Source organism: Musa acuminata, chromosome BXJ3-2 (genome assembly GCF_036884655.1).
Source record: "Musa acuminata AAA Group cultivar baxijiao chromosome BXJ3-2, Cavendish_Baxijiao_AAA, whole genome shotgun sequence".
NCBI classification, from domain to species: domain Eukaryota; kingdom Viridiplantae; phylum Streptophyta; class Magnoliopsida; order Zingiberales; family Musaceae; genus Musa; species Musa acuminata.
This window is the reverse complement of record NC_088350.1, coordinates 35,664,760-35,691,443: the sequence shown is the minus strand read 5'-3', so window position 1 is coordinate 35,691,443 and position 26,684 is coordinate 35,664,760. Positions and strand designations below refer to the sequence as shown.

General features: G+C 40.2%; 3 protein-coding genes and 2 long non-coding RNA genes across 6 annotated transcripts; 3 read left to right on the top strand and 2 right to left on the bottom strand.

The window, feature by feature from the left end:
• Positions 1-29: 29 nt before the first annotated feature.
• On the bottom strand, positions 30-4,051 carry LOC135631081 (uncharacterized). Its single transcript, XR_010494269.1, has 3 exons — positions 3,932-4,051; positions 640-737; positions 30-300 (listed from the first exon to the last, which is right to left on the bottom strand). It is a non-coding gene; the product is annotated as an uncharacterized LOC135631081 (long non-coding RNA).
• A 1,519-nt stretch (positions 4,052-5,570) lies between these two features.
• On the top strand, positions 5,571-7,760 carry LOC135631645 (WAT1-related protein At1g21890-like). The gene is made up of 7 exons (XM_065139382.1): positions 5,571-5,808; positions 6,201-6,263; positions 6,355-6,471; positions 6,539-6,776; positions 6,872-7,030; positions 7,115-7,266; positions 7,359-7,760. The coding sequence occupies exons 1-7, from the start codon at positions 5,618-5,620 to the stop codon at positions 7,549-7,551; spliced, it is 1,113 nt and encodes a 370-aa protein (XP_064995454.1). The 5' UTR covers positions 5,571-5,617; the 3' UTR covers positions 7,552-7,760.
• A 360-nt stretch (positions 7,761-8,120) lies between these two features.
• Positions 8,121-11,155, bottom strand: LOC103976683 (uncharacterized). Of its 2 annotated transcripts, none has more exons than XM_065138345.1 (6): positions 11,001-11,155; positions 9,487-9,560; positions 9,297-9,382; positions 9,108-9,173; positions 8,939-8,995; positions 8,121-8,665 (listed from the first exon to the last, which is right to left on the bottom strand). In XM_065138345.1, exons 2-6 carry the CDS (start codon positions 9,488-9,490, stop codon positions 8,477-8,479), a joined length of 402 nt encoding a protein of 133 aa, XP_064994417.1. In that variant the 5' UTR covers positions 9,491-9,560; positions 11,001-11,155; the 3' UTR covers positions 8,121-8,476. The 2 variants fall into 2 exon arrangements, with proteins under 2 accessions (XP_064994417.1, XP_064994416.1); XM_065138344.1 differs by having other exon boundaries at positions 9,297-9,400; positions 11,001-11,153.
• A 127-nt stretch (positions 11,156-11,282) lies between these two features.
• On the top strand, positions 11,283-13,972 carry LOC103976684 (uncharacterized). The gene is made up of 3 exons (XR_671043.3): positions 11,283-11,407; positions 12,793-13,004; positions 13,835-13,972. It is a non-coding gene; the product is annotated as an uncharacterized LOC103976684 (long non-coding RNA).
• A 604-nt stretch (positions 13,973-14,576) lies between these two features.
• On the top strand, positions 14,577-20,176 carry LOC103976685 (cold-regulated protein 27). Its single transcript, XM_009391983.3, has 6 exons — positions 14,577-14,797; positions 17,259-17,459; positions 17,541-17,588; positions 17,669-17,948; positions 19,456-19,571; positions 19,690-20,176. Exons 1-6 carry the CDS (start codon positions 14,732-14,734, stop codon positions 19,786-19,788), a joined length of 810 nt encoding a protein of 269 aa, XP_009390258.2. The 5' UTR covers positions 14,577-14,731; the 3' UTR covers positions 19,789-20,176.
• The last annotated feature ends 6,508 nt before the right edge of the window (positions 20,177-26,684 follow it).

Here is a 26,684-nt window from a genome sequence, read left to right as displayed (position 1 = left end):
CCCCCCCGGGGCTAATGATGAGTCAGGGTCAACAGGTTTGGTGGATCCTAATGGTTTAGTCTTTTTCGAGCAACTTTCACTACTTGCCACCGTGCCGTGCTTTCTTCACCTCTGGTTTCGTTGTTTCTTTAGAAAAGACAGTTTCAAATCCTAATTCAATTTCAATTCCAGTAATTACCCCAACACTTCATCCTTCACCTTTTCTTCTTCGTCTTTTTCCATCTTCTTTCTTCTCCTCGCTTCCTTCGTTTCCTTGTGAATGCCTCCCTCGATTCTACTCCAGCATGGAAGCCAATTCCTCTGTAATTCCCGACACATAAAACAACAGACGACGACGCCATTAGATAGAGAAAAAAAGTGTTCCTCAAAAAGTTCACTCGCTTAAGAACTAAGACAAGCTTATCGAGTAATCCTCGTCGTGTCACAAACTAGTGATCCAGCAAAAAAATGTAACCAAAGAGTTCTACAACATCTACGCACAACAAAGCACATGTTGCAAGAAAAAATAATCTTTGATAATAACATATATGCCAAATTTAAACGATTGCAAACTTGGTCATACGAATCAACAACAGGTGATATCTTTGTAAAATATGGAGAGTATCACATAATGTGTCTACCATCGTAAAGGAACCTTACTGCTTTCTGCCCTGCCTCCATAAGAGCTGCTTCTTTTTCTTTCTCGAGTTGGACTGAGACCTCAATGGTACTTTCTCATGCTTCGTCTCTCTATCAACCTGTAGCAGGTTTAAAATTGATCACAAGTATCTTGATTTCTCCTCTATTAAAACACACTTCTCATACATACTATAAAATTGTAAGCTTGCATCAACACAAGGGACTATGGGATTTGCCATTTGCCTTTTCCGTGTTATCGAAAATCCTGAGTTATTACTGCTTATAAATATATGGCATGCAAACAACAAGTACATGCAGCTGATGGTAAAAAAAGCTTTGTATATGTGATCTCAAATCAAGCTTTAAAAAAAACATATGTTATTATAAGCATACTGTAACCTCACAAAACAAAACTTTTTCTACGTGTGTTGTACTTGGAAAATAAAGATAATGCATAGACCACATTGTATCGCAATACAAGCTTGTCCAAGTAGAGGATTATGTACTACCGTTTCTTTCCCAACTTGTGTCTTTCAGTAGAACTTTTACTCTATAGGGACCCAAGAGTAGCTTTTCAGACCTGTTTACGGGTGAATTTAACACGCTCTTACTCCCTGGTCTTTGTGTCGTCTTGGTCATGGAGGATGCCATATCTGTCTATGAGGACTGGGAGAATGGCTTTTAAGCCATCTTGGGAAAGTAGAACGACTTTTCCCCTTGTCATACGAAACAATTTCAGATATTGATGTGCACAATCTAAAATAGAAACAAGTTTAGCCACCTCAAATATTGTTATGAACAATCTTCACTGCTCCACCTTTACCAAAACAAAGTAAACAGGCAACCAGACAAAAAATTGTGAGCAGTCATCACCTGCTTATATAAGGGAGATTTTATCCACCTTCTCCAAGACAAAAAGTCTTAACCATTACAAAATTTTGGCTTCTATTGGATTTCTTAGCTGATATGAGTTTGCATCGACACAATTTAAGAATATTCTCAAAAACCACATTTACTTGATAAACCATAGAGAAATGCCAGTGGCCTACCAAAATGTAAATTAGGCCCGGATTAGAAGCATAATCAATGAAAAACAATGTACAAGCATGAATATAAATATGAATACAGAACTACAAATGCCAGAAAGTATCACTAATGGTGTTTATATAAGCAAACACTAAAAGCAGACTATCAATTAAGTAATTCACAAAAAATATAATTTTATAATTCTGCTAGAGCTCATAAGCAAAGACTATGCTTCAAATTAAGACAGGCATTAGTTTCAGCAATACTGTTGATAGCATTTGTATAATCTCCTTCTTCAGTTACAGCAAGGTATCCCCAGCTGAATTCAAGAAAGGCCGAGAGGGAGCCATCAATTCTTTTCCCCTTGTTTCCAGTTATTTCTGATATGAATTCATATTTTAATATCTACAAGCTGATCAACCAAGTTCACCACGAAGCAACTAATGAAGGAGAAAAACCGGAAGTATACTTTGAGATTATTCTCAACAATAAAAATGCACTTGTTCTGTCGTCCTACGTGGTATCGGCGAGTGCAAAACAAAAGGGAAACAAGTTTTGCACACAAAATTCTGCTGACAAAAAGAATTAAATGTTCTGATGGTGATTCGGAAGAATTTTAAAACAAATAAAATTGAACATACTTGATACAAAACAAATAAGACTACCAATCTGAGAAGATAGCACAACAGATAACAATTCAAACCATTCATGACACGTAAAATGATAAAAAAAAAAAAAAAACAAAGTTTAACCAAGGTAGTGATGGACACATTTGTTTAACAGGCTTGATGGCAAAAGACTGCATAGTGCTATTTAAAGTCATGAAGCAAAGAAATCCGATAATTTATTTGAATTTCAGCACATAAGACACGAGAAAATGAAGTGAATCCAGCGGGTTTCTTCAGAAGAAGCCATAAGAAAACACATTCCTCGTGTCATCAAAAAGTAGTACGAGAGCATTAACCATATAAGCAGTGCCGTAGATAAAAAGCAAGTTTCTGAAACTTACCCCAACACAAAGAACAGACAACGTAGCAATTGTTGACAGATTTTAGGCATATCCCCATCTAGCCTACTGTTTAGAGCTATCATCTATAAAGTCCCTTCGATCACTGCCTATAGAATTTAAAGCAACCACTTAGAAGAGAAACTTGACATGCTAAAACATCTAGCCATGAGGCATGCTTATTAACCAGATGCAGCCAAACTACTCTTACATATTGGTCGATGCACCAGCAGATAAAAAAAAAAAAGAAAAAAAAGCTTTTACTCTTACTGTTTCAGTCTATGAGCGTTACAACATATTCTTCTTATCAAGCGGCAGTATGGCAGGCATATATGCGGTTCACAAGCTGGAATCTTTTAAACAAGATACATTAGATCTCAGGAAACAAGAAAACAAAGGAAGCATCTCTTAGCTTATTACAAAAGCAAATTCTTTTTGTTAAATATGAGGAATCCTGGTGCTGGAAAAGATGAGAATGAGAAAGTGGGCAGTTAATCTGCAACTGCTTTTTCCTGGAATGGCCAAATGCATTATAAAAAAAACCATAAAATCCCTGTTTTCTAGAATTCTAAAAGAATTTGAATTGATGTTTTTTCATTTCTCTTTCCCCCACGCTCAATAATATAGAAAGGATATGTCACAAGGAGAGACCATGGGATGAAAACAATAGAGGATTAGTGCAAGTTTCTTCTTTCTAAAGGGCGAGAGAGATTTGTCACATTCTGATACGAATTTACAGAGGGTTTTGGTAGAACAGATACAGAGAGTTCTGTGATCAGAAGAAAGAGGGTTCGTTTTTCCTGACAGTGGGTCGGATGAGGCAACTCCCACGCATCAAAGGAGTAGGAAAGGATTTGGTGACCTATCAGAACTGACTTCCTTACGAGTAGTAGTTTACTTCCTCATAAGAATTTGGTAACTCCATACATTTATATTTCTTGATTTCGAACAAAAATAGGTTTTGGCGTAGTAATACTATGGTGGCTTCGATCTCTGTAAGAGTGGGAGCGGCTGCTTTCCCTTCTGCTGTACCTGGGGGGGTGGGGAAGGAGAGCAGTTTCTCCTATACGAAGGAGACCGATAGACACTTCGAGGCATCTCTCGATCGATCGATCGATTGATCTAGCGAAAAAAATAGTACACCTTTAACAAATCAGGTGACCAAAACAAGCTCCATTCGTCGTCCCAAGATCTTCTACACAACTATCAAAGCGAAGAAACCAGATAGGGAGCGATTAAACGCTTCGGATTGATGTAAACGAAACATAGTAATCTCTTTACCAATAATATGGCTCCGATTGTGGAGAGGCCTCAGCCAAGATCCGGCGAAGAAGACACTGATCGAAGAAGGGAGAGCAGGGCAACGATAGAAGAGAAAGCTGTCGGGATACGAGGGAGCGGGAAAGACGGGGAAACCAAAGGGGGGCGAAGAAGCGTCTTATATACTGATGGGTTGGGTTAGAAGTTACGACTCGTTTGAGTCCGACTCAGAATGCACTGAGAAGGAAAGATTCCGAGTCAGCTTAGGTAATGGACCGAGTCGCCGAGCTGCATTAGATACGATATTAAATTAAAGGCTAATCTAATTGTAGGAGATTATGTGTTATTATTATTTTTCTTCCAAATGATAAGTGATGAAAGGGGCATTCTAAGACTACTATGTGTGATAATCTGGTCAAGGTTTTTACCGGTCAAGTTAATATGTGTGATCAAAAGTAGATAAAAAAGAATTAACTCATTAATTTATTAAACTTAAATTATTAATTTAAAATATTTAAGTATAAATAATTTAAACTTATATTATCTAAATAAAAATAATATTCATACTTCTGCACCCTCTTCTAGTGATACAATCAATGTATGAAACCTAAGCATGGCCATTGCATCTTGATTGATTCATTGATGTGGGTGAAGGAAGAATATTAGTCTTCTTGATGTCTCGATTCTTTTGACCCACCTATGAATGAAGATTTCAACTAAATTATAATCTTCTCAACAACATCTAATTTTAATCTTCTCAAAAGAAAAAAGAAATCCAGTTAATTCACTGTGCCACCATCATATGACTCCTCTTTCTGGTCCTCTCAAGCAGACAGCTTGAAGAGCAGCAAAAGTGCAGCCGATGAACTGTGGAGCAAGTCCATCCATTTATTACCAATGATCAGACCAGACAATTGGTGGAAACCCCACCGGTTTGAAGATTTGCTGATGCCTCAAGCAGATCATCTCCAGACAAATCTGGACATTATTTGCTTCAGTCTTTGTAGAGCATCACATAAGAGCACTCAGGTCTGCGCCCCAAAGAGCTTGCATGCATGGATAAGGTGATTTCTACAAGCAGCGGTCAGTGCATTACGTATCGGATAACTCCAGCCTTTTACTTGTCCAAAATGAAAGAAAGCAGATTTCCAGAACAGAGCAGAAGCTTTCACCTCCACAACATTATTGTGCGTGCACTTTATAATCTTCCTTCCGTTCTTACCCTTCATGATAAGATGATGGCCACAAATCCAACACCGGTGAGGTAATCGGATAAGCTGCAGTCTAAGATACTGCTCGACCTGTGGCCATCAGATACAGAAGGCCGGACCTCATCAGACTGCACTACCTCTTTGCTTCCACTTGATGTCTCTTTGAGTCGTCATCGTGCAATACATGCAATTTTATACACCAAAAGAAGTGGAGAAAGCATCGAGTCTTTAAAGTCCCTTTGAGAATTATGGATCTTGAAGACGGAACTGCTCCTGTCCTGGGAATGGGCACTTTAATCTGGTGCCGTTTCTGGATGAACATAATGGAGGATGGTAGTAGCCTTTTTTTTCACTTTAGAGATGAACGAAGCTTTTGTGGTCGATGGAGTACGTAAGGGATACGTCTTCCTTTTATCTATAAATGGCTGAGTTAGGCTTTCCATCTCTGCATGCAGTGTGCGGGGTGATAGTACTAGAGTAGAAGAAGACGATTGAGATGGGTGTTGGTGAGGTTTGGAGGAGAGTGAAGCCGTACGTGGCCATGGTCTTCTTGCAGTTCGGCTACGCCGGCATGTTCGTCGTCTCCGTGGCCTCGCTCAAGCAAGGCATGAGCCATTACGTGCTTGTTGTCTACCGGAACGCCGTCGCTGCTGCTGTCGTCGCTCCCTTTGCACTCTGGTTCGAAAGGTTGAGCTCTCTCTCTCTCTCTCTCTCTCTCTCTTAAGAACACGCGAAGAATCCAAGAAATGAACAACATCTATGAACTTATAACACAAAGAAAGTGAAATAAACCATGCATTTCATGGAACATGAAGTTGCAGTCTCTCCAGCAGCAGAATGCTTTCTCAGATCAGCAAAAGAATGCTGTCACTTTCCATGCCTTTCTAAGGTCAGCAAAAGAATGCTTTTGATTGCCTTTTTAGCGATAAGGCACCACTAGCAAAAGCCTAGTGGCAAGTGAGGCCTGAGTAATCTTGCATGCTTCACTAACTCGAGTAATTTATAGAGCTAGAAAGATGAAAGAGAGTGCCTTTTTTAGTTTACTAGCACTGATGTTTGCTTCCTGCTTCACGCTACAGGAAAGTGAGGCCAAAGATGACCCTCCCCATCTTCCTCAAGATTATGGCTCTCGGACTACTCGAGTATCGATCGACTTTACCATACATCTGTTTTAGCTAAAAATACACAGTGTCATCAAATCACCTTCTTATGTGTCGGATTACTTTCATCCAGACCAGTTCTCGATCAAAACTTCTACTACATGGGAACCAAGTACACATCGGCCAGCTTTTCCTCTGCTCTCTACAACATACTGCCTGCAGTCACGTTTCTGAACGCCTTTGTCTTAAGGTGAATCCTCCATCTCTCATCTATCGGTTATAATTGGAATGCAACTGAGCTGCAGCTTCATGATCAGAATGGAGAAGATAGACATCAAGAAACGACACAGTCAAGCTAAGATTATTGGGACTCTGGTGACAGTGATCGGTGCACTGATCATGATATTATACAAAGGCCCGATCGTCGAGTTCATATGGAATAAGGGACGGCACCTCCAAGCCGAGGCTGCTACCCAGAATGACACTCACTGGCTCCTCGGTACCCTCATGCTACTGTTTAGCTGCTGCTGCTGGTCCGCGTTCTTCGTGTTGCAGGTATGTAATATGCTCCCTCCCACCACCGAAGCAAAAGCCCGCCAAGAATCTGGTGATCGATACATGCATGGTGATCGTTGATGTGGTGCATGCAGTCACATACGCTGAAGTCCTACCCTGCAGAGCTCTCCTTGACAACCTTGATATGCCTCACGGGAACGGGGCAAGCCGGTGCAGTTGCTCTCTTCATGGAACGCGGCGCCAAGCCTTGGTCGATAGGATTTGATATGAGACTCTTCACGGCGGTCTACTCCGTAAGATGCTTGTTCAAATAACGATGATACAGCAGATCGACCTGCCTTCTCGTTCTTGAGCTGACAATGATTTCCCTTTTGCAGGGCATAATGTGCACAGGGGTGGCGTATTACTTGCAAGGGGTGGTGATGAAGGAGAGAGGTCCTGTGTTTGTAACTGCTTTCAACCCTCTCTGCATGATCATAGTAGCTGTGATGGGCTCCATCATTCTAGCAGAGGAGATCTCTTTAGGGAGGTAGGACTAGTAATCATTTCACTTCTTTGTCATCTATAGCCACACAAAACACTGCCAAAACTCATTCGAGTTCTACTTGGAACTGTTGATAGGGTGATTGGTGCAGTTGTTATAGTCATCGGTCTTTACTGTCTTATATGGGGGAAGAGCAGCGACCGGATGAACACCTCCACAGAGAACAGTGAGAAGACGAAGGCCGTGGATGATGTCATGATATCGAACTCCATCGACTACGTCACTGTTGTAGACATCCCACCGGAGAAGAAACCTGACGGAATTAATTAAGCTCTGTTGTGTTGCTGCATGTACGGCAACGACTGGATAAGGATGCCTCTCAGCAGCTGTTGCTGTCACGGTCGAGGCTAATCTCCATGCATCTTTCTTTTCTGCTTTCAGAAGTTTATCCTATGCACAATAATTCTCCATCTTTTATCTACTGTCATCTCCATGATGCGGAATGAGAAGTGGTCCTAATGATCGATCACCTTTGATGAGCTTTACTTTCTTTTTGTTGATGGAGATTTGTTGCACCGGGTATCTGCTAACATAGTTGAATGAGTTTTGAGTTCTAAAGAAGAGGCAATAGAGACCAACTTCTTGCGAAGCCTATGCATACATACTTGAGAAGAGGGTGTTGGATGAGAAGACAATGGTCTTAAATGCAGGAGAAATCTTTCTTATGCGTACATGTGAAGATGAACTTGGATCAGAAAAGAACATATTTAGCTCAGCTGGTAACTAATTAGATTCTCTCCAGATTTTTTGATAATTTCTCCAGATTTTTTGATAGAAAAGTTATGCTGTTTCATTTTTGACCCAACCACTTTTTGAATGGAAGTGCATGACAATAATACTCAACAAATCCATAAATTTATTACAAAAGAATGTGGGCAACATTTTGAGCAATGAATTACATATGAATTAAAAAGAAGTGTTCCTTTAGCAAACATCACCACCGTTGGATCAATTTGAAGGGATTCGCGATGATTCTGAATCTCACTTCTGATAAAATTCAGCAAGATCAAACTGTATCACATCACAATAACAATCTTGAACCGATAACAAGAAAACTGAACTCTTCTTCAGGTCAAGTTCACATCCTTATGCTGCTGAACGGTTCCTGCATCCATATGCTACCGAATGCTTCCTCGAGTGCCCTCCTCTTGCTTGATTTGGTTGTCCATCCCCCAGCTCTGCCTCCTCTCCCAGCTCATAGCTTCGTGGTCTCCTCGTCGTCGGTTGCATAGCCCTGCAGAGGATCAGCTGGGGCTCCGACGGGGACAGGCTGTGGAGCCATACCTGTAGGACGTGGTTGCATAAGCACACCACCGAGCATGGAGGTAGGTGCATACTGCCCTTGATTGCCGACATCGATCCCTTGAGCACTTGGTCCAGCACCCTGAGGTTGGATAATACGATGATGATGATGATCAAGGTAAAAAAATCAATTACATGTTAAAACAAACATAGAGTTGGCGTACATGCATTTGCAATTTGTAAACAACCAAGAATAATAATATGCAGTATGTTAAACAAGTGCATTCTTTTGGGAACCAGCAGAAGATACTAGTAAATACTCATAGCAAAATTTAATATAGACTTAAGGTGGTATGGAAAGTTTTAATATGATTGAAATTTGAGAAGAAAAAAAAAAAAAGGTGTCATCGGTTACCTCACTCTTGGTACTTGGTAGACAAAAGAGCATAAGGTGGAAACAGGATATATGAACCTGCACCAACGAAGTAGCATATATGGCCAAATAAATTCTTGACAAAAAAAAAGGTAAATGCCATTTTTTTTTCCAGGTTGTAGGTACCTCTGAGTTTAGGTGCACAACTTACCCCATCAGTTGGATCACCTTGACCAAAATTTTGGCTTGCCTTTAGTGCTGCAGCTAGTTCTTCAGCCTGTACAAAATCATAACAACACCACCGACACCTTAACCATGTAACTATTAGAAATGATTATCTAATAGAATATGCCATCAGAGAACACAAAATAGTACCAAGAGATGTACATACTCCAATTACCTTACGTGCTCGGGCATTGATGATTTGTTCAGCATTTTCTTCTTGGTACTTAGCAATCTTAGCTTCAATAGCAGCGACATCAATTCCTTCAATCAGGTTGTAAGCTAGTTACAGAACATAATCAAAACACGATCAACTAGCACGTTAGGCATGTAATGTATAGGGAAAGATTAAGTTATACCACACTTACTCATATCCTCAACTTCTTCCAAATAGTCATTACACTCTTTAAGAGATGGAAAATCCTCTTCTCGCTTATTATATCTACAGAAGAGATTAAGAGGATATATTTATCTAAAAGCCCAGAAAAATGTCAAATAATTCAGATGTGTTTGCCATACAGGGTAAAATAATCCAACGGCAAATATACTATTTAGAAAGAGAGGTTAAACTGAAAAAGTTAAATTGAACTAATAAAATATAGTGATGAAATGATGACGAAATATGTGCATGAAATTTAATCATATTCGTGCACTTTGTAAAGGCCTCGTGAGCTCTAAAATACGAAATAAAGGACTTGCACTTGTATGGTATTCTATAATGGTAATCACCAAATGACTTTCTCACTGGCATCACAGTGACCAGTGTCGATGGGTCAAAAAAGCACAGGCTTAAAAAGAGTGGGAGAGGAGATTGATCCACCGACGCAGTCTATCTTTAAAAAAGCAGGACACAATGGTATGGACAAACAAAAGCAACACCTGATTGTAAAAATATGTCTCTAATTTTCTTTTCTACGTTTACATCATATAAAACCTTCTGTTGAGTATTTTGCACAGATCATTGGCAATGATGATAAGGAATAAACACCAATTAAAATTTGAAATCAGTTGGATCCACTGACCATTAGAGCTAGAAACTCCATGGCAACATAAAACAAGCAAGGATGCCATGCGATACTGAGTTAATAAAGTCATGCACTTTCTTTAGCACAAAGGAAAGGTCAACTGGTTGAATTGACACAGCTTACGGCTTATGAGAATGGAATGTGAACAAATATAGACAGATACATGAATTACCATAAGAGAATGTTCAAATGGATCAACAGAATTGACGGAATCTCTAGGAGGTAGACAAGTTACAACTGAGCAATGGAACTATCACTTTCCTAGCTGCCTTCCAGATGATAAACTTCATACTGAAAGAAGATTAACTAATGGAACGCCAGAGGTTATAAACCTCTTTTAATTTTCTGTTTATGATGCATAGAAAAGAGGTTGCACGAAGAAACTGAACAAAATATCTTATAATTAACTGCATAGCGGTATGGATCTTCTCATTCTGTCAAAAGTTTGCTGTTCTAGCTCGATCCGTCGAACCTTTTGAAATATCAATGCAATCCATTTCTTTTTCATCATGCATAAGAAAATATTCCACTTTGATTGTTTGGACGCACATTACCCGCTCAGATTAAACAAAAAATGAGATGATCAACAATGCCTTCATGACGACCTTTCAGATTGAAGGACGGAATGGTCCTGATAGACCGCTCAGAAATGCGACGACAGGGTTCAGATTCACAGGGCAGCAAGCACAAACTCGATCGTTCGATCAAAAATCAAACTTTTTGGTACCAAGCTGAAAACTACGGAGGAATCAAAAACGAGGAAAGATTCGCCGAACTAGAGATGGTTTCATTGGTTCTCTCTAGATTCGCTAAACATGGTGCTTGCGAAATTTAACAAGAGCGGGGATAAGGCTTACAATGTTGGCCATCCTCTTCCGGATGGCCATTTCTTTGGCTCATGAATTGGTTCCAGATGCCACCACCATCTCTACGCCACCGTGGCCCCCTTTGCCGCCGCTGGGAGCTCAGTCAGAGGGGAAAGAGGGGCGTTGGATGCGAAAAGAGGAGCAGCGGCAGCTCGCTGCAAACAAGCAGATATTATTTTTCTATGACATGGGACGACGTTTTAGCGGGGTACACTTATTTGGACCAATAGGATTTGTACTTAAGGCCGTACCCTGTCTGTAGCCGAACCGCTTGTCCCTCGTAACCTAATCGATCTCTTCTTTTACACTTCGAGTTGTCGTCGAGGCGCAAGAGATCGACAGAGAGATGGAGAGGGTCAGGACGACGTGAAGCAGCTCGAAGATTGCCCCGTTGCCAAGTAAGTCATTCTCCTCTTCGATTAAAACCCGTAAACCACCCCTGAATTGTTCGCTTGTGGCGTTAGGATTCCTCATATTGATTTATTTCATTTTTTTGTTGCATTCCCTCGTTCAGAGGACCACTTTCGCCTAGAACTATCGACTAGGGTTCAAGGATTGCTCTGATCGGATGATACATCCTCTTCTTATAATTCATGTAACCGGTAATGTCGGCATATAATGGTAAAAGCGTTGTTATCATTCAGTTATGTTTCATATAAATAGACTTACGGAACAAGGCGGACGTGATCAAAGTGCTGTCCTTGTGGAAGTTCCAATGTTGTCACTTGTGGAACAAGTCCTACACTATTTCAAATATATCTCGGATCTTGATGATAATTGTTGTTGTTAATTTCATCTGAAGTGAACAACTTTGAGGAACACTTATCTTCGCGTGCTGGTCACCGGCTGCAAAAAAATTCATCTGCATGACCATCAGCCTTCTGGTGTTTCCAGTTTAGATGGATTAGGGAAACATTTCCTATCAAAATTTTGTTGTAGGTCTAGAAGCAATTCCCCACTCGATAAGTTCAATGGTCTACCTTAGAATCTGATGACACTAAAATTTTAAATTTGCCCCGGTTGGGGTAAAAGCTTGGGACCGGGCCGTGACGGATTAATGTTGAATTTTAAATTTTTTTCATGTTTTAATGTTTACTTGTTTGAGGCATTCAAATCTTTCCATGCCAGCCCCATAAAACTTGGCAACATAAGTTCACTAATACAATTCAAGAGAACCTTGTATCTTTTGATGAGGGATACTTTCACTTACATTGCTGACCTTTTGCTGCCAAGTTTTTTGTTTCTTGAAGTGTTTAAAGGCTGCATACTGTAGTGGTCTCCGAACCATAGATGGATTATGTAAAACTCTCTCCATTTTTGTAGATTTTGTTCTCTTTCTCTTTGGGATATTGTGGAAACATTATGTTCTGTTTTGGCCAAAAATGTTCATTTGCAAATTGATATTGGCAGAAAGATGCTCATGAAGAAATCCCATGAGGTGTAGAAATTGAAAATGGTTGGGTCAATCCACTTTGTTTATGGTTAATCTATAGCTATCGAGACTTGAGGTGGTTACTCAAGAAGAATCTGTTTCATTTCTTGTGGTACTCGGCGCTTTATGTGGATATATATAGTTGGCATTCATAGAAAGATACAAAAGAAACAAAGAAATGAGAAAATTTTGAAGCATTTCCTGTAATAATTGTTGTAATAATTTTGAAGCAAGGTATTAATTTGTACTGAAGGAACTACAGATGAGTTTGGCTCAAATTTTGATGCTTGAGTTTTAACAATATTCACTGTTTTTGACCACTTACTAAATTGTCTGTCTTTTTGGAACTAGGAGGAATAAAAGTGGTCAAATATAGATTGATCATCAGGAAATGTTACTTAGTGGTGGAAGTTCCATGATGAGCTTTTCAACTGGCACACGACATGTTATTATATGCCCCCTAAAGCATTCATCCTAGTATGGAGAAATTTACAGCAGATACAACAACTTGACGTCTGGATCATATCGACTTGACCTTTGTTTTGCTTGCTTTTCCTCCGAAGGTACACATTTTTATGCAATTTTGTCTTTTAAGAAAGCAAATGAAGACTTTACTTTAATATGTTGTATGGTGAAGTCGGACTCAGCATCTTTGATGTTTACCAAAGTATCCTTCTTTTAGGATTGCAGTTAGATGTTTGTAAATTCTCATCTTTTATAAAGTAACTATTCTAGAGGTTGCAAGCGGTAAGGATACTCTGAAAACACAGGTTTTTATTTCTTTGTAACACTGAACACTCTTGAAGTATTCTTGTTTTAGGATTGGGTCAGATGTTTATAGTTTCTTATCAGGTAAAATAACTATTTCATAGGATGTGAGTGGTAAGGATGCTTTGGAAACGTGATTTTTCTTTCTTTGCAACACTGAACACTCTTGAAGTATTCTTGTTTGAGGATTGGGTCAGATGTTTATAGTTTCTTTTCAGGTAAAGTAACTTATTTCATAGGATGTGAGTGGTAAGGATGCTTTAGAAATGTGATTTTTCTTTCTTTGTATCTGGTTGTTGTGGTAAAAATCACTTCTTTTTACCTGGTTATCAATTTTGTTCGATCTTAGGCTTTAGTCATGACCATGTCCCGGAACTTTATCTATGCACTGAGTATTTCCTAGTTGTCGCAATGGATCCTTTGGTTTCCAAGCAATGCGTGGTGAGCTTAAGTACCTAAATGACAAGTTAAAACTTGTAATCCACCATGCTTTTTCGGTGCGAGCAGCTTATTTTATAGCAAACTTACGTGTAATCTCATTGGATCGAAGAGAACACTTCAAACTTATATTTGCTCATGGATAATGAAGATAACAGGCAGTCATCATGCTTGTTGGCATTTGCAGTGCGCTCGGTACATGGTTCTTCTCAGTAGCTGGAGCTTTGATTGCAATTGCTGTGGGAATACATAAGAAATCACTGGCGCCATTGGTCTTCTTCGGTACCACCGGCACCATGCTTGATATCATCGTGGGAATCAGCCAATGCGAAGGAGAGCAGGCAGAGCGCCAGATGAAGCTCCTGGAAACTCAAAAGACACAACTTTGCAGGCAGTGCTTCATCTGATGCCGAAAGCTATGTTGGATGATTTTTTTGCATGTTATGTTGTATGGAGAATTTTATTTACTATTCTAATTAAACTGTTAATTCAACAATCGCTGGATAAGTTGTTTCGTTCCTTTACGCTATGCTTTGATTATTATGATCACTTCAGGAATTAGATTTCAGATAGAGAGAGGTCATAAAGGATGCTGTAGCAGGAAAATATCTATTTCGGGTCCCACAACTGCGTCAGAGCTACCTGCGTATGTACGTGAAAAATCTATAATGGGTCCCACAGTCATGTTAGGTGAGATAATATTGGGGAGCAAAACTTGGCTGCCGTGACGTGCTACGCCAGTGGGCGGAGTGCCACGTCATGGCACGTCGTAACGTAGATCTTTTGGCGATCTCGAAAATATCTGGCGCCGAGATATTATGTCACCCTGTTACGTGTCGGTCCTATGGCGGTTCCTCCACGTAGGAAAGCTGTGCCACGCGGGACAAAAACCCCGGACGACGAACCAAATAAATATCCCCCGCCCCCCCTTCCTCCTCCCTCGTTGGGGTTTCCTTCTTCGTTTCTTCGGTTCTCCTCCTCCTCCTCCTCCTCCGGTGTCGAAGAGGCAATCCAAAGCGGCGGATATCGAGAAAAGAGTGTTTGATTCAGAGGAGAAGTTCGTTGGTAAGAGATCTCCATCCACATGGGTGACGGGTCTTCGAGCCAGCTGATCACGGCTGAGATTTCGGCGTCCGAGGGCCGGAACGAGGTAAGCAAACCATGGTTTCTCCTCACTCTACGGTTTTCCCAGTTGCGTTTGTTCAAAATCCATTTTTTGAACCTATAATCGATGAATTCGGGTCATTGAGAAGGAATCTTGGTGGGTATAACCTTGATTCGTTGAAACTTAGGTAGGGTTCTCTTGATTGGTTCCGCCTTTTCGCCCCAGATCTTAAGAGAGCTGCGTAGTTTTTGAATTTAAGCGAATCTTTCGATACCGTAAGGCTTCGATAATGTGCAAGAGTTTTCTTGTCAAGAAAAAGTAGAATTGTGAATTTCCGGAAGAGGGTGAATTACCTGGAGAGGATTCGGTTTATGTTGGTGGCTAATTATGGTCGGCACATAATTCCGACATTTTCATCATTGAGTAGGCTGATTATGCAGAATAATGAAAGAAAATTTTAGTTTTTTGTGAGCTGGTGATTTTCGTTCAGTTGAGGTAGATATCATCTTGCAGTCAGATTAGATTTAGCTTGTATCCGGTTCTTACTTAACATCTGAAATCAAAGATAATGATCTGAGGCGATTCTTAAATCCTGCAGGAGGTTCTGCGTGAGATCAAGTCCAAGATCTGTAAAGAGGATTCTCTAGAACAAACATGAACGTGAAGGAGAGAATCTTTACTTGGTGTGTTAGGTAAAAAGCTGTAGTATTACTCATTAACCTTTAATCCCATGGAAGTTTCTCTGATTCCTGTTAGTAGAAAGTCTCCCATTTTTCGCCTAAAGGAGGGACAGAAATTAAGTTTGGCTGGACAAGTACAGTAGACAAGAAGAAGAGAAGGGTTTTGCTGGAACTTCTACCTACTATCTCATTACTTGTTTGCCACCCTCTTTCAGTTGTACCCTTCCTCTCATCTTTTCTTGTATGACAATTGACCAGGTATCAAGTATGTTAATCTATTCCCCATGCTTGACTCGAACTTTTTTTTTTAAGTCACGATATTGTTGTCACCTTTGCATGTATCCAAATCCAGCTCATACTTATCTTTTGCAATGTCTTGCTGTTGTATTCGGAGTGATGAGTGCATCAAATAGTAGTCAGTTATGCGGCACTTTCTCTTCCTCTTCTGCAATTAGCTGACCAGGATGACAGTCTGGAGGTGGCTGGAAAATTAAGGATGCCCAACAAGCCAAGGGGAAGCACTGAGGCCTAAGGCATCACTGGAGTAGATCGGTGGAGGATCATATGATGCCTATGTCAGCCAAGGGTAGAAGGAAGTAAATAAAGCAACAGTAGGTGTAGCCAAGTGTTCTGTTGTTTACCTTGGATGGTTGGAGATCCCTTTATAATTTGGCTGAGAGCTCCTCCTGACTGTGGCTATAGTTGACTCAGAGGGTGGTCCACTGGCATTGCTATAGTAGGTTTCTGAGGACAGGCCCTAGACTACAGTCTGGGTGCCTGCCAACAACTCAAACCCTGCATGACCTCAATATCATCTGTGGTCAAATGGGGCCTGTAGGGAGTGATGGTGATGACTGGCACAAGTATGATGCTTGTGTCTGATAAGCAGCACAACCCTCTGAAAGATAATAAGCCAACTACTCATGAGTCCTTGTCCTCAGATGACCGAGGTCAAGGAGGAGATCGAGTATGATTGTGTTTGGTACTTGGTACTTGGTTCAGTCCTCAATGGCGCCATGTTGGAAGGTTCAGGCCATGTGGCAGTCGACATGGATGCCATGTCGTAGTGCACTACAATACTTATTCACGAGATATTTGTTGTTAAGGCATCATCAGGACTTGATGCTCTCCATTTAGATCTCTAATTATGTTATTTGCTTATATCTCTTCAATTTTGTTTTTTTGTAAAATGATACTAATTGCAGCCTAATAATCTAGTTGCAGGTCTTACTAGCTAACTTAGTTTTCATAATCACGATTATCACTCAATTTGTTGTATGTGACCCTGAAACGGGATTCCTCTTACTTGTGAGGATGTCATTAGATTCTCTTTTCTAAGATACTTTATTTAGCAATGTGGGGTTTAAGTAAAGAGGACAAAGATAGTTCTCTATTGTTTCTTAATTCTCCATGTCTTCGTCTTTCTATATGCTTCTAAACTTCCTATTTAGATTTCCATTTCCAATGGCATGTACTTGTACTGGTGGCAGTTGGCAATGCAGACTAGCATGCTAACAGACATGCAGCATAGATAGGCTTACTAACGTGCATGATGAGCTGATGAGTGGTCTCTTAGTTTTTTTTATAATTGACACAGACATAGGACAAGACAAGCCCAAGAAATCTTCAATCAAGATTGAGCAAGAGATGGACATCGATTGGGTGATGAGTCAAAGGGTTATATGATGAGCATGTATACATATACATTTATATGTCTAGCAAGTCATTTATACATATACATTTGTGTATTAGGTCATGATATGATTCATAATTAAATTGTTGTACGCCCCTTATTATCTAAACTATGATGTTGCTCTATCTCTCAGGACCCCTTATTGATAGATTCTGGATCAAATAGATGGACAGATGAGAAACACACATTATTTCTTAACTCCATTGAAGCATCTTTTGTCAATGAGTTATACGACGAGCAGTATCATTCAAAAGCTTTTCTTGGTTGGTTATCAAGGATAAAAAAACGCAAGGAACCATCTGGACCATATGAAAATGATCTGAAATCTGGTCAGGTAGTAAGAGATTGCCCTTCCTCTTTTTGCCCAAGTGGTATGTTCCATTTCTAACATGGCATCTTAAATATAACTCTGCAGTTTAAGGAATCATCTGGACCATATGAAAATGATCTGAAATCCGGTCAGGTAGTAAGAGATTGCCTTCCTCTTTTTGCCCAAGTGGTATGTTCCATTTCTAACATGGCATATTAAATATAACTCTGCAGTTTAAGGTATTGCGCAAGGGATGTTGGGAGAATCTCATACTTGAGAGGGATAATAGCCATACCGACATTGAGAATGGTTCTTTCACTTTATCTGCAAACCCTTGGTTTCAACATTTTCGATCACCTCTCATTATGAAGCAAAGAGATCTTAACTCATCTAACGGAATTGGCGATATTAAGCTCATTAGACCTTCAGCAAAGATAGCAAGTGAGAGGCTTGATGAAGAAGCAATAAGCTCAAAGCACATTTGTCATCAAGACTCTATTGGGAGCAGTACAGGTACTTTTGTTACACAACTCTTAAACTCTCGCCTTCTCCTTCACTATCGGTCACATAGTTCATTTCCCTCAGGTTCTTGTTCCATATAAGGCAAAATTTTATATTTGTAGTGCAGTAATCGTTCTATAGTGTTTCTGGTGTTAGTGCAATATAATCACTATTATCCATACAATAAAATTGTAAACTGCAGAGTTTCTCAAAATATGAAAATGAATATGGCGCTTTCTCTCCAAATATGGACGAAATTTTAAAAAAAGATGTTGAATAAGGTGAAATCGATCTGTTTGCTTGAAAATTAAAGGTGAATAATCAACAGCAAATACATTTTCAGAGAAGTTTAATCTATGCTGTCACCCTTTATCTATTTCTATTCTGAAGACATGACCAAGAAGCAACTGTGCCTTCAACATTGATCCTCAGCAAGCTAAATTTTGTGTTTTCTCTAGTGCCTTTTGGTTTATCTCTCCATCTTTTCCTCCGTATTCATGAGTCAAAATGCTTCCCTCATACTTAAAGAATGTTACACATTTGTGGTCTTCTGTATTTTGGTTTACCCCATAGTATGTCAAAAAGGTTACAATGAGGATCAAACACTTACTTTTCTGGTAATATATATAGGGTTTTATATGATCCCCTAGCTTGCGAATGACGTATATTAAAAGGTTCCAATGGGGATCAAACACTTACTTTTCTGGTAATATATAAAGGCCTTTATATGATCCCCAGGCTTGGGAATAACAAATATAAATTGATCTCCTGAGGTGATTAGATGAATGGTGATAGTGTACCAGTAATATTGTGTGGAATATTTTTTTGGGACTAGTGTACCAAGAATCTTAAATATGAACGTCTTTCAGTTTCTAAAGTATACTTGCATAGCTTTAAAGGATGGTGGTTCTTTTTAAGTGGTTTGCTATTTTGTGCAATGCTGTGACCCCAACAAAGCTGTCTTATCATAGTGTATCTTAATTGCTTTCGCTTTTCTATCTGCATTCTGCTTTCAGCTTACCGATTTTTTCTTCCAAAATAATTACAACTACTGTTGACTTTTCTTTGAGCTTATTTCTACTCACAAGAACCACTACAAAATGCAAGCAATCAATGTAGTTTTCAGGCTAAATGTCGGCAGTCACTGCACTTTGGTTGTTGGTATCGGTGGGTCTATCTATGTTTGATCACAGCCTTTGGCTCGTCCTGTTCTTGTATGAATTTTCTTTTACAAAAACCTGCTTCTTGCTGACCAATCCTCGATATATGTTTTAGAACAATATAACAAGATCCAGCAGATGATCTGCTAAATGCACTTTGATTCCAGTTTCATAGAGGGTACATCTTTTGAAAGAGATGGATATTCTCAGAAGATTTACAAAGATACAGCAGGGTTTCTGTTATGTATATCCATTACAGTTTTATAAATTCCAAATCTGACATTGTGTTCAATGGGAAGATGAAAATTCATCCAGTTTACTCCAAATATAGGCTTGAAAGTGGGAACTTTATTTTGCAGAAATGTCAGATCAGAACTTTATTGCTGATGAACTTATAGTCGGGAAAAAGTCAAGTAGAATATGCAGGAAAAGAAGACCGGGAACTGCACTGGTTCGTGGACCAATCAATGATCAAGTAATGGGCGGACTCCCTGTCTATGAGGCTTGCTTCTAGCATAGATATCTAAGTTGAAACAAAGTATTATCCTTGTTGGTGATTTCTAGCTGATGTCTACATTTTGGTTGTTTCTCAGATTATTCCTTGTAGAAAAGCACTTCTTACGACAAGCTCTGATGAGAACCAAGCTTGTCGACATCCAACAAATTCAGGATCTGGTGCCAAAAATATCTGAAGCAATTACAGGCATTGTGACTACTGAAAAACTGAGGCTTCACCGTGTAAAAATCAGGAGATCAACAGAATTTTGGCAATGTCAACCGAAGCTCGAGATGCATCGTGGTACACAAGGTTAAGCATGTTTCCTGGTTTTTGAGATCATTTCTCGAGGAGAGATGATGCGAAATCAAAAGGTTACTGACAATTTTCAAGAACGTAATATTGGTTCTGATTTCTGACACTTGATGTCAGCATAGAGTGAATGGCATGTACATAGCTTGAAAGGAGTGGCAACTGAAGTTTGTATGTGAACCAAGTTCCTGTTTCTATCTTTTGTATGTTGATTTGGTTGGTGAAAAATCTTCAGCTTTAACTTGTTGCATAGGTAAGATGGATCTTTTGAAGAGCTTCTTCTTCTGGTTTCTTGTGTTTTTATTCTCTTTCATGCATGGTATCTTGGTAACTATAGAGAAAGAAGAATGTTCCTTTTTCTTTTTCTTTTGACTGCTCTTCTTAGTAGTAGTATAGGCTCTCTAAGTCTCTCATTCATGAGATACACACTAATATAATATAATACAGTGATTTAAAAAGCACTAGGCGCCAAGGTCCAAAAACGCCCGAGGCGCTAGGCGCTCGCCCAGGCGCTCGCCCGAGCGAAGCGAGGCGCTAAAATATAAAAATATATAATATAATTAATAAATATAATTATTTAAAATTTTAAATAAAAATATGCTATTAAATTAAGAAAATCTAAGATACAAAATCACAATGTCACATTAACAAAAAGTTTCAAAATTCAAAACATTAACATTTTACATCAAAGTCATTCATCATAATCAATATTATCGTCATTTTCACACAAATCATCTTCATTGAATTCGTCTTCTTCCTCTTGTTCTTCGATTCCTTCCTCTTCATCAAGATATGTTTCATTCTCTATGTCTTCAACAATAGCAGGAGCCGAGCTTGATACTTTTGCACTCATTTTTCTCTTTGACATCTGTCTTGTATATGTTTGTAATTCTCCAGCACCTGAAGCTCTTGCCACATCTCCCCACGTCAATCTATCATCTTCAAATACAAGCTCGTCTTCAGCATCTTGCAAGTTAGCACCCATTTCTCCTACTAACCACTCATTTGAATCATCAATATCTTGCAATGAGATTGAATCAAATCTATTTTTCAAATCATGACGAGTCTTCAAAGCTTGATTATACTTTATGTAAACAAGATCGTGCAATCGTTGATGTTCTAACCGATTTCTTCTCTTCGAGTGAATCTGTCATGTCATATAATTTAAAAATATATTAATACATATATCTAAATAAATAAATTAATTAAAATAAAAATATTTAGTAATACTTACATGCTCAAAGACACTCCAGTTTCGCTCACAACCCGAAGCACTACATGTCAAACTAAGTACTTTGACAGCAAATTTCTGTAAGTTCGGGGTGGAATTTCCAAATAGACTCCACCATTCAGCTGCAAAATTTATGTTATTATTAGCAATAACATAGTAACATAATATATATGAAATTAATTATATCAAATTATTAATACCTGGAGAGGTAGTTGTCCTGGATCGAACGGCAATTGGAATTCCAAAAAGACCTTCAGCATTTTTATATAAAGATAATTCATGAATAATCTTATCTTGAACCTCAATGCTGGGAACTAATCTTGCAACACACTGATATAACCCACCCAAAACTTCTGCATCAAATCCAACAGATTTAATCTTATAAAAGAATTCATGGTTCAAATAATATCCTGCTGCATGTAAGGGACGATGAAGTTGACAATTCCATCTTTCGTCAATGATTGTAAAAATTTTCTCATATTTTTCTTCATTTTCATTAAAAGATCTTTTAATCGTCTCCTTTGCTCTATCCATAGCCTCATAAATATATCCCATTGCAGGCTTATTTTCATTATCCACCAATCGAAGGACTCGAACAAGAGGGCCCATTACCTTTAATATATAAACTACATGATTCCAAAAGGATGGCATTAAGATGATATCAGCAGCCCTCTTGCCTTTTGCTTCTTTTGCCCATTTGCTTGTCACCCATTTCTCAGAGGTAAACATATTTCTCAGAGTATGTTTTTGACGATGCACGCTCTATAATGTCAAGAATGAAGTAGCAAATCGGGTAACACCATGTCTCACTAATTCTTTATTCCCTGTAAATTCTCTCATCATATTCAAAGCCCCAATGTGATTATAAAGAAATCCAACAACAAAAATTGCCCTTTTTAAGGTTTTCTTGATTTCTGAGATCTTTCCAATATCTTCCAACATTAAATCAATACAATGTGCTGCACATGGAGTCCAATACAAGTGTTGTCTTTTTGATTCAAGCAATTTACCTGAGACAAAGGATAACAAAAATGATAAGACTTAAGAGTTTAACACACTTAATTGAAGATAAAATAATTAACAAAATCAAAAGATGAATATTACCAGCTAAAACATAGTTGCTTCCATTGTCGGTTATGATTTGAACGATATTTTGTTCTCCAATTTCTTCCACGAAGTTGTCAAGTAAATCATATATCTTGTCTCCAGATTTTACAAAAGATGAAGCATCTATTGACTTCACAAACATAGTCCCTAAAGAACAATTAACCATAAAATTAATTATACTCCTGCGCCTCCTGTCAGTCCAAACATCTGACATAATAGAGCAACCATGTGTTGCCCATGATTCTTTATGACCCTTTAGTAAGTCATTTGTATAATTCAACTCTTTTTGCAGCAATGGAACTCGCATCTCATAATAACTTGGAGGTTTTAATCCTGCACCATATCTTCCAATAGCTTCAATCATATCCTTAAAACTGTCTAAACGAGTTATACTAAGGGGAAGACCAGCCTGATAGAAGAAGCGAGCAATGTGCTGAATTGTTCTTCCTCTTATTTCTTTATCACAAGCATCACTTATATTTGTTTGTCTCAATTTTGAGCCTCCTACTTGCCCTTGTTGTTTCTGGGATCCTTGAAGCATATATAGATCCATCGGTCCTTTTCTACCTTTTTTAGTACTCATAACTTCTTTTCCCTTTTTGTCGTATACTCTTTTTTCACTTGGGTTAATACTCGTAGAATAATCTTCTTCTTCATCTCTGATATGTTCAACATTGTCTTCTGGTAAATTCCCATAAGATTCATTCTTTTGTGTCTTCTTTTCATTCATATAATTCAGCAACTCTTCTTTTACCTCAGGTGGACATTTTTTGCAAGCTGCTGCATTCTTGAAATTTCCTACTAGATGTTGTTTTGCACGAAAAATACCACCTCTGGTAGTCTTATCGCAGAATATGCAAGTCACTGCATTAGGATCTTTCGGATCCTTCAAATAATTATACTTCCACGCAGGATCTTTTTTTGATACCATTGGAGACTCTATTGAGTTGCTTTCTGCACTTGCCATTTATGTTGAAACCTAACAATAATTTCAAATAAATAAAAATTAATAACATTAAAATCAAAATAATATATTATTAATCTATTAACAGAAAATTAATCATTTTAAAATTCAAATAAACTTAATATTAAGAGTATACTGAGCCTGATGAAGAAAGGAGGAAGCAGCGGCGAGCGGCAGCAGCAGCGACGGCGGCGGCAGTAGCGGCGAGCGGCGGCAACAGCAGCGGCAGTAGCAGCGAGCGGCGGCAACAGCAGCGGCGAGCGGCGGCAGCGGCAGCAGCAGCAGTAGCGGCGAGCGACGGCAGCAGCAGCGGCGAGCGGCGACAGCGGCAGCGGGAAAGGGAAAGGGAGAGGAAGGCGCGAGCAGCGGGAGGCCTCGAGGGAGGCGCGAGCAGCGGGAAGGCTCGCGGGAGGGCTCACAGGAGGCGAGAGGGCTCGCGGGAGGCGCGAGCAGCGGAAGGGCTCGCAGGAGGCGCGAGCAGCGACACCGGCGAGCAGCGGCAGCGGGAGCAACGGCAGCGAGCGACGAGATCGCGATCGCGATCGGGATCGGGATCGAGAGCGGCAGCGGCAGCAGGTTAGTGTTGGGTTAGGGTTAGGGTTAGGGTTGGGGTTATATCGGTTTAGTTGGTTCGATTGAACCAACTAATAACCGAACCAGGACCGAACCAGACCTAAAATTCTGGTTCGATCGCCTTGGTTTACCCAGGCGCTCGCCCGAAGCGCCCAGCGCCTGGGCTCGGGCGAGCGCCCAGGCGGCGCCTGTTTGAAGCGCGCCGCCTGGGACATTAGCGAGGCGCTCGGGCCTCGCCTCGCCTCGCCCGAGCGCCTAGGCGAGCGCCCGAGCGCCTTTTGCAATCACTGATATAATATAATATAATATAATATAATATATATATAAAGATTAATTCATATTAAGACTCAATTAGAACTCATTGTGATACTAAACAATTAGGATTTATTTAAGCTAGAAGTAATTAACTTGAATATTATAGATTAATGTTAATGACATCATAATATGATATATATATATATATATATGTTTTATTACAATTGGTAATAACAAATATGCTACCGAGGCTAAAGGCACCACTGAACGACTCCAAGCTGAGGGTCAAAGAAATGTGAGCAAGGAATTGCTGGTGAATCCAAGTTGTGCTGCTGAGGCACAAAGCAGCAGTGGCAGAACTGAGGTCGGTAAAAAGTGAGTTGATTCTTTACAAGGAGACTGCATCTCCTTTGTTAGGAGAAGAGATATAGGCAACAAGAATAGCTAGCTACAGATAATGCTGTTGCTGTGCGCACCAAGGATGGAGAAGAACCTTTCTTTACTAGAGTTGATTCTTTACAAGGAGACTGCATCTCCTTTGTTAGGAGAAGAGATGTAGGCAACAAGAATAGCTAGCTACAGATAATGCTGTTGTTGCACCAAGGATGGAGAAGAACCTTTCTTTACAAGAGTTGATTCTTTGCAAGGAGACTGCCATCTCCGCCCCCATCAGTTTGAATGTGGTTCCTCCTCTTTTCTTTTTTTTTATCTTTCGAAGAATTTATCCAAATATAATTAAAATAATAATTACAGAATTATTCCTGTTGACCAAAGTTTACCTGAGTTCAACTCCCTCTTCTGTGCGGTTGCTGCCACGAGCAGACTGGCCGGCCGGCGACTGGACGTCGGAGACGAGGATGAGGCTGTACTTGGTCGGATTTGGGCTGAAGCAGATCTCTCGGCGTCTTCCTTTCAGTCTTCGTCTCACGCCCTTCGTTGTTCCTTAAAGCTCCATGAGCGAGGGAAGGTGGTGGGAGGGCTCGCTGGAGGCTACGCCCGCGAGCGGAGAGATGTGTAGCTGCACGTGGGCGGTCGGCGCGGGCTGAGTATGGGCGCGGGCGGCGGCTTAGGCCTCGGTGGGTCCTAGTGTCGCAGGCAAGGATGCGGAGGGGCGGCGCTGGCTGCTGTGAGGACCGCGAGCAGCGGCGCAGGCGCAGGCGCCGGCAGCAACAAAGGCCGCAGTCTGCGGTGAGAACCAAAGGCAACGCAAGCGAGGGGCGCGGGCGGCCGTGTGCGGCTGCGGAGAGCGGTGAGGACCGCGGCGTGAAACGCACCCGCGTGCGGCGTTCCGCTGTGTGAACGAAGGTGTGCGATGCGGGCCACGCGGTGAGGAACGCAGCGGCAGCGAGACGCGACGTGCACGGGTTCAGTGGGGAACTAGTCCGATCGATCGAGCCCAAGTCTGACTCGAGTCAGTGCCCGCATTAGTGAGGATAAACTATCAGATGATGCTGCGGAAACAGAGAAAACCGTGAGTTCCACGGGAGCATTAGCTTCCTCCAGAAAGGAGTTTGAGGAGGGAAAGCCAGCATTGAGAAAGCCAAGGATGAGGTTGATTACACCGAGGGTTTCTCCGCTTGAATCTGAGCTCGGTAGGGACCAAACACGAACTAGACGTAATTGGAGTGAATACAACTGTCCAATCTGTTGCAACAGGCAGCAGCTCACGGAGCAGATGAAGCAAAAGTCTATTGCGAGATTGCATCAGTCCATGGAAGAAGCAGAGCCAGCAAAGGCAACAATGAGCACAATAGATCGCATGCAGCTTCCAAGGACATGGGTGGTTGGCTGTTGCAGCAGCAATTAAAGCCAGATTGATGTCCATATCGGAATGCATTCACTTCTGCAAGCTACCCACACTGACAGAATTAATCAGCTGGTTGACCAAAATTTGCTGGCAACACTCGAAGATGCTGTAGAAGAAGAACACTCCGAGCGTTCAAACTCACTGTTCCCGATCAAGAGCACAAGGACCAGAGCGTTAAACGGTTGCACACCAACATCCGGTGCAGAATGTGCTTGTTCCGTGTTGTGCAGAAACTTCTGCTTTGTCTTCTCGTAAATAGAAAATTAGAAGACAAAAAGGTTTTTTTTTTTTTTTGCACCTTCATGCAAATCATTTTGGAGTGTGTTCCTCTCACTCAGTTTCATCAAAATTAAAACTGTTGCATATGATGAATCTATGACTGTCATGGCTACTGGGCAAGGGGAACTTTGTGACTTGGTGTCACCGTTTACAACTTTTAGCAGGTCACCTTACAATCTCTACTATAGTTCGTAGTCATGTCCACAGAAGAACAAATATCATGTTGGGAAAAGAAAGGCAACTTTGACGGGGACAAGAAACGATAGCAAACCATACATCACTCTCACTTCCTCAATGGTCAAGTGCTTCATCAATTTGATGTCACTCCTCACCAAGATTAATGGATCAAATCTTGCATTTTTTTTTTTTTTTTTTATCTATCTTTCACCCAAAGAGAAAAAGAAAACTTGCCTTTTGGTCGAGGAAGATTATGATGACAATGCCTAAGCGATCATGATAATTAAAGCTAGGATTGCTTCGATGATATGTAAGTTAGGAATAACAAAAACACTTTTGTCGTTGTCCATTGTTCAAAACGTCAATCATATGGCAGACCTCTTGTTC